This window comes from Clupea harengus, chromosome 1 (assembly GCF_900700415.2).
Source record: "Clupea harengus chromosome 1, Ch_v2.0.2, whole genome shotgun sequence".
NCBI classification, from domain to species: Eukaryota; Metazoa; Chordata; class Actinopteri; order Clupeiformes; family Clupeidae; genus Clupea; species Clupea harengus.
This window is the reverse complement of record NC_045152.1, coordinates 12770886-12782446: the sequence shown is the minus strand read 5'-3', so window position 1 is coordinate 12782446 and position 11561 is coordinate 12770886. Positions and strand designations below refer to the sequence as shown.

General features: G+C 45.6%; 1 protein-coding gene across 3 annotated transcripts in view; it reads right to left on the bottom strand.

Annotated features, from left to right (window-relative positions):
- Positions 1-10380, bottom strand: part of top2a (DNA topoisomerase II alpha) — a 25106-nt gene extending 14726 nt beyond the window's left edge. For 2 of the 3 annotated variants that reach the window (XM_031567903.2, XM_031567911.2), the window contains exons 1-17: positions 10169-10380; positions 9210-9356; positions 8307-8397; positions 8130-8193; positions 7466-7611; positions 5860-5957; positions 5134-5346; positions 4542-4715; positions 3946-4047; positions 3604-3741; positions 3341-3479; positions 2969-3126; positions 2443-2568; positions 2144-2254; positions 1803-1908; positions 1174-1283; positions 762-854 (exon numbers count right to left, since the gene is read on the bottom strand). In XM_031567903.2, the coding sequence (XP_031423763.1) occupies positions 762-854; positions 1174-1283; positions 1803-1908; positions 2144-2254; positions 2443-2568; positions 2969-3126; positions 3341-3479; positions 3604-3741; positions 3946-4047; positions 4542-4715; positions 5134-5346; positions 5860-5957; positions 7466-7611; positions 8130-8193; positions 8307-8397; positions 9210-9356; positions 10169-10195 (2043 nt within the window). In that variant the 5' untranslated portion in view covers positions 10196-10380. The remainder of the gene's footprint in view (positions 1-761; positions 855-1173; positions 1284-1802; positions 1909-2143; positions 2255-2442; positions 2569-2968; positions 3127-3340; positions 3480-3603; positions 3742-3945; positions 4048-4541; positions 4716-5133; positions 5347-5859; positions 5958-7465; positions 7612-8129; positions 8194-8306; positions 8398-9209; positions 9357-10168) is intronic. The other variant, XM_031567919.2, reaches the window with a different exon arrangement.
- Positions 10381-11561: the final 1181 nt, after the last annotated feature.

Below are 11561 nucleotides of genomic sequence, written 5' to 3'. Positions count from 1 at the left end.
GCACGCGCACCTGTTCGCAATTTACTGAATCTCGCGCTCCCTTCTGGCACGCGCACCTGTTCGCAGTTCACTGAATATGAATACCCCCCCCAAAAATCTCATCGAATCTACACGATTCACGTAGGTCACCTATTTTGGTTTCAAAACGGCGAATTTCGCCGAAAGGTGAGGGATTTTCATGCCTGAGACATGTAGGCAAGACTGACATGCAAGATGTAAGTGTGTGTGAGAGAGTGTGCGCGCACAGACACACACACACACACACACACACACACACACACACACACACACACACACACACACACACACACACACATCATGCTGACCTCTGGCTGGTTGTGTGTGTGGGCATGTATGACCTCTGGTCGGTTGTGTGTGTGTGTGAGAATGCTGACCTCTAGCAGGTGTGTGTGTGAATGCTGACATCTAGCAGATGTGTGTGTGTGAATGCTGACCTCTGGCAGGTGTGTGTGTGTGTGTGTGTGTGAGAATGCTGACCTCTGGCAGGTAGGTGTATGTGTGTATGTGTGTGTGTGTGTGTGTGTGTGAGAATGCTGACCTCTGGCAGGTAGGTGTATGTGTGTGTGTGTGTGTGTGTGTGTGTGTGTGAGAGAGAATGCTGACCTCTGGCAGGTAGGTGTGTGTGTGAATGCTGACCTCTGGCAGGTAGGTAGGTGTGTGTGTGTGTGTGAGAATGCTGACCTCTGGCAGGTAGGTGTGTGTGTGGGTGTGTGTGTGTGTGTGTGGGGGTGAATGCTGACCTCTGGCAGGTTGTGTTCTCTGCGTTGGCGTCGGTTGACCATGAAGCTGGTGAGCCACTCCTTCCGCTCATCACACTTCTTCTTACTAAAGGCCTGCAGGGGGCGCCGGAGGACACAGTTTACTCACACAAGTCAGTCCAGATCTCAGCGATGAAACACAAACAGAGCCAGACAGGCTCTCGACCAATCAAATCAGCCATGGCTACTCTCCATACGCCAAAGATGGTGTTGATGATGTCTACTACCTTTTGCTAATCATGTCTGCACACCAGGCAGTTAGTCACAGAGTCACAGGTTTCATGTGGATATAATCCCCAGGGGATTATTGATTATTAGTGATAATTTCATGTGAACGGATTAGATTATCAACCCTGCTTGCGTGTGACTAAAGGGGAAGGGGAGCGGAGCTTACTAGGGTGATGGCCTCGTCGTCTTGCGGGCCGCTGTATTTGAATGGGATGCGATGGCGGGCCATGTCGGAGAAATACTCCTTAGCCTCCTTCGATGTGCTGGTACCCAAACCTGCAGGGAGGAGACAGTGGACGGGAACACGGCTGAGTTAGATACGGACACCAGAGAAGGAAGAGAGAGAGAGAGAGAGAGAGAGAGAGAGAGGAAGGAAGGGAGAAACAAGCACAATTTGGACTAAATTGGACTTGAAATTAACCACAGTATTAAAGAGTGAGAATAATCTTCAGAGCAGGTGTGACTGTGACAGCACCAGAGCAGAAGAGGGACCATTGAGGTGGACGTGACGGAAACAGGAGTGTGTGTGTGTGAGAGTAGTAGAGTAACCCACAGGCCCTTGGAGATACTGATTTTAGTAACTGACACACACACACACACACACACACACACACACACACACACACACACACACACACACACACACACACACACACACACACACACACACACACACACACACACACACACACACACACAGTGAATGAGTGATTCTGTGAGAGAGCACACATGGGCTGCTGGGTAAAGGGCTGCTTACTTGCCGGGCTGGACTACCACAGGCGTTTGAGAACAAACCTTTGTAGTATTTGACCTTCCAGGACTTGATGCTGGCCTGCTTGTTCTTCCACGCGTCAAACTCTGGGATGCTGTAGAAGGACAGCTCCTGCTTCTTGTTGGTCACCTGCAGACAAGATGGAGACCTGCATCACCCACTGCTTGAGCTCGCAGGGAACCTTTGCTAACATTAGGAGATGTTGAGTGTGTGTTTAGCAAGACCTTGTCTTAGAACTGCATATTAACCAGGCGGATTTTCATTATGTTCAAATCAACAGGTTATTTTAACCACACAGTTGGTCTCTCTCTCACACACACACACACACACACACACACACACACACACACACACACACACACACCTTGATGATGGGCGTGATGAACTCCTCCAGGAAGCTGTGGCGCAGCAGAGAGGGCCAGTTGGTGTGGATGAAGTTAATGAGAAGACCCTTAATGTGAGATCCATCCTGATCCTGTACACACACACAGACATATTACTGAATATATGCAGTGTTGTATATTCACTGCTTTCTGCAAATCCCCAAATACAATTCAGGAGAAACAAATAACTTACAGCTAAACGTCAGATTCAGTTATAGTAATACCACTGACGCCCATTTAATCTCACACACACACACACACACACACACAGTTATCTGACCTGATCTGTCATGATCATGAGCTTGCCGTAGCGCAGAGTCTTGAGCGACTCCGGATCAGTGTAGTTCTTCTTGTACTGCAGACCTAGGATCTTGATGACGTTGTTGATCTCAGCGTTTTCCATGATCTAAATGGCAGACAAACACACACACACACACACACACACACACACACACACACACACACACACACACACACACACACACACACACACACACACACACACACACACAGAATTAACTGACGTCCTGCATATATGTTTACTTTTAGGTATTTGGCTGATGCTTTTGACCACAGTGAAATATCCACAGACTCGCCTCAACAAAGTCAAGACTGAAGTTTGCTGTGCAATGACAAACAATCAGGTGTGTCTTACAGCCATAGGACTCACACTAGTGGTCGGTCGATTAATCGGGTATTTTTAGTTAATAAATGCCTAAAAAGCCCCCCAAAAATCTCGGCATCGGCCATTGAAAAACCCATCGACCTATCGCTAACTCACGCGCGCAGACACACAACTACCTCACCTGTTTGTGTGTGGCCTCCCGGACATTGAGCATCTTTCCGCGGAGGGGGAAGACTCCGTAGCGATCTCGGCCGACCACGCCCAGTCCAGACACGGCCAAAGTCTTGGCCGAGTCTCCCTCAGTCAGGATGAGCGTGCAGCCGTTGGAGTTCTTCCCACCTGACGCATGGCACAACACACACACACACACACACACACACACTTATATTGGATCCTTCTGTTGTGAAGGCATGATTATCATAATTATACTTACATATAGCTATAATTTTAGCAGTAAAGATGACACACACACACACACACACACACACGTAAATATATCATACAAATACAATCCTCCCACACAACAACAACCAGCACTGCCTTGAGTTGGTACCTGCGTCGTTGGCGTCGTCCAGCTTGGGCACCCCCTTGATCTTGGTGTGCTTGACGGCAGAGCACTTCTTATTGAGCTGCGTCTGGGCCTTAAACTTCACCCAGTTCATCACACTGTCCACGATACCACAGTTAGTCGCCTAGGCAGATCACAACAAGAGTCACAATTTAACACAGAACCCTAGTCAAACCCAAACTTCACATTCACAAACACTACTGAGAATGGAGAGAGAGAGAGAGGGGTGGAAATATAACGGTTCTGACCTGCTTGATGAACTTATCACCGAGGGTACAGGTGGAACCAAAGCTCTTCTGCTGCAGAGTCATGTTCTCTTTGGTCTGAGAGTCAAAGCTCGGGTTCTCAATCAGACAGTTCACAAACAGCCAGATGTGGTTCTTCACCTGTCATCACACACACACACCCACACACACACACACAGATTGAAATACACTATTCCACTAACCCATTCTACTTGAAGAAAGTTTAAACACCAAGGGTAACTCAAACGAGTTCCAAATCATGCACAATATTGCTTTACAACACCAACTTTAAGGACCATGAAGCCCAGTGCGGAGTGATCCCACAGCGCAGACTGACTGACTGACCTGGAAGGGCTTGACGGCCACTCCAGCCTTGTTCCTCTTCTTCACCACCTCGATGAGTTTGGACACCACCTGGTCGGCCACATGGTCCGTGTGCCTTCCACCCTGCACAGCAGAAAACGCCATCTTACCTCGCGCCATTCCTTCTTACAGCGCCAACCAGAGAGACTGGGTGAGCAGCCAATCACAAAGACCCAAACCAGAGGGGCTGGGTGAGCAGCCAATCACAAAGACCCAAACCAGAGGGGCTGGGTGAGCAGCCAATCACAAAGACCCAAACCAGAGGGGCTGGATGAGCAGCCAATCACAAAGACCCAAACCAGAGGGACTTGTCGAGCAGCCAATCACAAAGACCCAACCCAGAGGGACTTGTCGAGCAGCCAATCACAAAGACCCAAACCCAGATTCAGGTAGATGGACTAGGAGAACAGCTTTGTCTTTTGACGCCCACTCAAACACCTCAGAATCAACAGGCACAGGCACATACACACCTCTATGGTAGTGGACTTGCTGGAGGCCTCCCACACTTAGGGTCAGGTCTTCACACACACACACACACACACACACACACACACACACACACACACACACTCCCTTACCTTGGTGGTGGCGATGCTGTTGACAAAGCTGACTTGCTGGAAGCCCTTCTCACTCATGGTGAGGCAGACCTCCCAGCGGTCGTTGACCACCTCGTGCACCACGGTGAGTGGAGCGCCCGTCTCGTCTGTGCGGTCCTTCAGGTACAGATCCACATAGTTGCGGAAGCCCGTCACCTGTGCCAAGCAAGCGGAGATAAACACACCCAGGCTTGATGGACAAGTGATGACCAACAGTGGTAATTGTGATCAGTTTTTTCCCCTCATAGCTACACTGGGCACAGAACCAACTCAGTGGTTCTTAGCATCTCAGTGCATGTTCCATAAGGACTTAAAGCTTACTGGGATTCTGGCTCTTTATGTAGTAGTCTTATAGCACACACATGGTCACCAAACCCAATGCCTTTCTTACCCACCAATGCCAATGCATTTTGAACTGTGCAAAAACTGAGAAATAAGACTGTCCACTGGGTAGAAATAGGCATACAAGATTTTCCAATCCAAGTGCCAATATACATTTTGCACTACACAAAACTCATAACTCATTACACGTGTAAAATAAACCAGTAAACACTGTGTATGCGTGCGTTCTCACCGGGAGCTTTTTGCCGTTGAGGAACACCTTGACTCCCTTGCTGGCCCCAGCGATGTCATAGGCCCGGCGGGTCATGAGAGCCACGGTGTCCCGGTCCAGAGCCTGCATCTTAAACTTGGACAGGTCCGGCTGGAACGTGATGCAGGTGAAGTCGTCGCCGTCAAACGGCTTGATCTTGGACTCTCCTGCTCGACCCATGTTATTGGACCAGGTCTGAGATAGGAAAGAAGGGAGGAGGGAGAGAGAGAGAGAGAGAAAGAAAGAAAAAGAAAGAAAGAGTAAAGGGGAGAACACAGACCACAGAACCAAGACTCATGAGTGGAGTAATTGTGACTGAGTGAGATGGAGGCATTCCCTGTGGTTGTGTTAAGTGTTTACATTTGTCAGTTTTCAATCAAGCACTTCATTTCGGATTTCTTATTCTGATTGTAAATTGACTGCAATTGTACAGCGCCTCTCCACACAATGAAGCACTGAAAACACTTCACCAGTGTGGCCAAATACAGGAAACTAAATAATAATAAAAACACTTCACAAGTGTGGCCAACTACAGGAAACTAAATAATAAAAAAAAACTTCATATGGTTCCAATGTGCTGTGGGTTCTGTGTTCAGTTCAAGTGAAGAGCACTTGAGGAGCCTGAACCAACCCGCCTCTCTCTGAAGTGGACTCTGAGCTGTTCTGGGCCACACCTGGGCCAAAACCTGTACCTGTTCTGGTCCGTACCTGCTTGAAGGACTGCTTGGACTCCCTGCAGGCAGTTTCCACGGTGAACTTGGTGCTGAAGATGTTGCAGAGCTTTGCTCCGAATCCGTTACGACCACCTGCAGGTGCAGTGTCATCACCATGGTTACCAGAGCAAAACATAGAGGAGAGCATCTTTTGAGCTAACAGCATCTTAATAAGAACAATAACCATTTAAATGTACAGTGTTTATTACACGTTAAGCTTTAAATACACTGCACTGTTTGTATTTTACCTTAAAATGGTTACCATGACGTGAATGTCATGGTATAGGTAGTGACGCTTATGACCGATCAGTAAAAATGAAGACTGCATGGTTTTTGCTAGGGATGGGCATAATTAATCGACGATCGATTAATTGATCATTAAGAATTCCCTCGATGAAATTATTTTTTCATGATTAAAACTAATGCATGTTCTGTTGCGTAGTGTACGTGTAATTTATTTATTTTAGGGCTGTCAAAGTTAACGCGTTATTCTATGAGATTATTGTGGCGGAGATTAATGCAATCAAATATTTGAACGCAGTTAACGCAACTTTGTTTACTTCCGGTGCGCGTTGACCCATGGCACGAAACCGCCCCTTGTCTGCAGTCAGTTAGATAGAAGAGACCGAGACGGTAGTTGAAGATGGAGAGAGCTGAGGGATTGTTGGGCGGAAAGTTTCTGTTTAAGAGGCAAAATGACAGAACAATCGACAAAACTAAAGTTGTATGTAGCATTTGTCAAGCTGAATGTAGCTATCACAGAAGCAGCTCGTGTTTAAGTTATCACCTTAATGCAAAGCACCCGACAGAAAGCAGTCCCAGGTTAGATGGTCGCCAACCCACACTCCACGACTTCTCTAGGAAATTAACTAGACCAGTCCGTGAAAAGGTTACCAACGCTGTAGCAGTTTAGGTTGCCGGTGACTGTCGGCCCATCAACATAGTTGAAGACGGTGGGCTGACTGAGGTGATTCGAATTGCTTCAGGGGACAATTCTTACGATTTACCGTCGAGGGGCACCATTGTGTCTCGCATACATTCCTTGGCTGATGGCGAGAGAGCACGAAAAAAATACAATTAAACAACAGTGTCTAAAATATACGCTGTCTGAAGTGATTACTCGTTAATTTATAAGATTTAGCCTTTAGAAGAAAACAAACTTTTAAATCACGATGAATGAATTTCAAAATGTGAGATTAATTAGTTAGAGAGAAAAAAAAAAAACGAAGGTCAGTTGTGTTTATGAGCACCGGCTTCTAGCTGTCGGCTCCGCTGCTTAAGAGTACAGCAGCGCATATTTTTAAGTGTAACCATTGAACGGATCCCGTTTAACTGCCACAAGAGTTGTCCATCTTGTAAGTTTAACTGCCACAAGAGTTGCTCATCTTGTAATAAATATCTCAATGAGGAAACACACTGTGTTTTTTCTATTTTCACTGCATTTTAATATAGCCTATAAATAGTGAATTTTAATATAAAAACATTAATGATTAATCGAAAATCGATCGTTAATTCTCCCGACGATCGATTAAGACAATTTAATCGAATGCCCATCCCTAGTTTTTGCTCTAGGGCAGGTATTATCCAGTCCGAGCGCTCACCTGTGACCTTCTTCTGGTCGTCGTCATAGTTACTGGAGGTGAGGAGCTGTCCGAAGATGAGGGCGGGCACGTAGACCTTCTCCACCTTGTGCTCCACCACGGGGATGCCCTTGCCATTGTTCCAGACGCTGATGCTGTTGTTCTCACTAAGAGGGTGCAGAGGGAGAGCTCAGACAGGCAGCACACTGAGAGGGGTGCAGAGGGAGAGCTCAGACGGGGAGCACACTGTGGGGTAGGTCTCAGTCACTGCTGGTGAGGAGCGATTTTTCCCAGCAGCAGCCAATCAGATTGCTAACTAGCTCACTAGTCCAGTCTGTTATGCTATTTCCACACATTACAACACGCCCACTCAAAGCGATGGAAGCGTATCGCGTCGCTGTCATGGGTTTGCACCGTCAGTCACTGCTGGTGAAACTCAGGCCGTACACACATCTCAAACCACTCATTTCCTAATCTATTCCATGGCTTTTTCATCACTACATTTCACCTGCAGGTTCAGATCTTCTTTACTTTACAGTCGCACCATGAAAGAAAATTGATAACTTTCCAGAAACTTTCCAGAAATGGCACCCTCCCCTCCCAAATCATTTGCAGGTTTGAAATGGAATCCCAGTTGCCCCTGATTTCCATGTGTGTGTGTGTAAACCCGGTAGTTGGTACTCACGAGTCGATGGTGATCTTGATGCAGTTCATGGTCTTGTCTCTCTGCTTGTTATCAGCAGCATTTACTGTCGGAGAATAAGAGGTTATCAAACAGACATACCCACCAGAAACACAAGTGTTATGGTACAGCAACCGAATCTCCATAGAGTCTGCCACCTAAACAACATTAGCTCCTCACCCAGGATCTCATCAAAGATCTTGTAGAGGCCAGGGACATAGGTGATATCTCTGCAGTTCATCCCATCCAACTCGTCAAACACCCACATTTGCTGCAGGGAGGTGACAGGGGTCAACATGAGAAAAAGAGTGCAGCAGGCTCTGCCTGTAAATGCAACCTGTGTTGCACCATGTGCATACAATTCACAGCATTACAAGAACACCAAAATCGCATTTTCAGGTGTAGCTTAATGCTAGTTTCCCTCTAGGCTTTTTAACACTTTAGAAATGTTGACAATACATACATGTTATGATTATATATTCTGGTACCATTTTTCCTCATAGAACTTGACATGTGATTTCACAACAGGAATTAAAATAATTGAATGTACTGGCTGAAAGTCAGGTAGAACTGCCTGTTTCCTAAACGGTCCAGCTCTGTGAAGTGCCACTCACAGATTCACAAAAAGACGTACCAATTCCAAATGATGTGGCATATTAAGTCCCAACTATCTCCCATATCTATGGATGGACATCCATGCACAGTGAGGAGTGCCACCCATAGTACTAGACACCTCTAAATACTGTAAGCTGGAGGATTTTCTATTATGTTGAAAGGTTAATTAAATAAGAAGTTATATCTAATTTGGAATTTATAAATAACATTTGGTCCATCTAGGACTACTCTGTTAAATTAAGTTATTGGAAGTTCATCAATGTGATTGAATGTTGACATGATATGTTTTGGAGGATCAGGAAGTGACGTTAGAATTTGGAAAGTGGGAGAGTGAGAAGTGATTCATTAAACTGTTCAAGAGCATCCTTGTCTCCCTCCAGTTCGTCTATTTACTAAGTGAGGATTTCACCTTAACGAACTCAACACAAAAGGTTACAATACAAACGTCCTCCAGTCCTGCGGCCCTACCTGTGTGAGTGGCTCCACGGAGCCGACGTACGTGTCCGGCCGGAGCAGAATGTGCTCCAGCTGAGTCTTCTTCTGGTAGATCCGCTCCACCGACATACGCTTGTCATCCTTCTTGGGTTTGCTGATGGCCTTGTTCTCAAACAGGCTCTGCAAAGGGGAGGTTGGGGGGTCGTCGAAGGTTACCAAAGGGCGAAGGCAGTGTAAAATGACACAACTTGATGAACTGTATATGTATATGAACTAAATGTTGTACAGTTGTATTTCTTCACTGTGTCTTAATAGGCCTTGTGTGGGGGGAAAGCATGGCTTTGTCCCAGACAAAACAGTCTGGTCGTAAGTTGTTTGTCGTGAACCCATGCTATATACTGTATAGACTTCCCTCATCCAATCCACTGCTCTCCCTCCGTCTTTCTTTCTCTATTCCCTCCACTGACATCATTACTTCATTCTAGGACGGCCGTGTGGAAGTTTCTTTCTTCATTCAGTCTCTTACCCAATGACGTTAACGACTATGTTCTTATTTTATGGAAGACCCTCCCCCCCTTTGATTATGAAAAAAAGTGACTTCATTCAAAGTCGCCACCACATAACGGAAGTTGGATTATGAACGTTAACATTTCAACTCATGCAAACTCCTAGTGTCCACGTTTTCATCGACGCTAAACAGCTAGCTAGTGTTACAGTTGCGAAGAACTTAGCTTGCAATCTATCTATCTATCCATTCATCCATCCTAGGTAACGTTAGCCAAGTTTGTTACGCTAACGTCTACGGATTTGACAACGCTCGTTAAATGTGCAAAAACAATTCACTTAGCGATAGTACCACTGCGACACCCCGACGACCGATCAAAAACCATGCAAAGTGAACATGATGTGTTTTCATGCAGAAAAACAACCAATGTAAGAACGATAGCTAGCTATCGCTACGTGCTTTTAGAAAGCCAGAACACTTCTCCTACCTTAAATGGTCCGTCTGTAGCTGCCATTCTCTAAAAAGATTGCTAACCTCAACGTTAATTACCAATCTTAAAATAATTTAAAACAACTGAATTCGCTATTTCACTTAGCTAACGCTGACTTTTTGGTCTACCGTGGTATTTTCCCCTAACTGGCTATGGTCGTACAGTTCCTTATCCTTTACAAAATTTTCAAAATTCGGACATATCTTAACCGCCAAAAAGATGTTCACCAATCGGATGTCTTGTCCCACCCACTTGCGTATCCAGTGTCACATTTTCAAAGAAGCTCCACCCCCATAAAGTCATCGAACCAATCACAAAGCGCGTTTACAGATGTTGTCGTCTTCCCATGTTTCTTTTTCTGGAGGGTGATACAAAATAATGAAATACTTGATAGTTACTTACTGTCGTTGGATTGTCAACAGCTTTGTGTTATTTATCATATTAGGCCAACGCGTTTATTATTCGCAAGATTTGGAATGAAGTATCCGACAGGGTGAAGACTTAATTTTCCTTGCCACGGGATGGCGCCATTCCCACTGTAGATATGTACGAGTTAGTCTAGGAAAATAATCTGAGTAATTTTTTGTCAATTTTTCACAATTATCTAACGCAGTAAAACTGAAATAGAACACTAAAACTATATAAATATAAGTGGCTTATACACAGCGTGAGTGTAGGCCTAATTGCTCTAACATACTTTGAAGAGAGCCAAAGCTTGACCTCCAAACAAGTTTATTATGATGACGTAGGCTACAGCATATATTTGTACTTTTTAAAACAGGCTAGGCATTTTTATGCAGTTACATATTCTGATAGGTCTGCTGAACGATCACGACCAGCCTTGCGGCTGAAATGGACTGTGAACATCCATTCAACAGAGAGAAATGGGGGAGACAGAGACACCCAGGCAGACGGAAAGAGAGAGAGAGGCAGAGAGAGAGAGAGAAAGAGAGAGGAGCCAATGGGGTCATAGTAGACCCAGCCAGACTCAGACGGATGTTCAGTGATGTAATATTAGAATAATACCAGAACTGCACAGCCATTTTGTTCTCTGATATTGCCCCAGGTGATTTTCTCTTGATGAAGAAAAGAAGAGAGATAAAAGAGATGGAGGGAGCAATGTAAAAGAGAGTGCGTTATCCCACAGTATTTAAGCGTATCTGTGTTATAGTGAAAGTGTTTGAAAGTGCAACACTGCGTGTGTGGGTTTGTGTTCGAAAACGCAAGGCCGCTACCTTAATGTGTGTGTGCCTACGTGTGTGTAAATTATAGTGTGGTGCAGTTCACTTATGTGTGTGTTAGCCTGCAGCTGCAAGCTTGTGCCAGAGAAAAGGATGCAGTTGTTGTGCAGTAGAGGCCAGAGCCTGTGTGTGTGTGTGTGTGTGTGTGT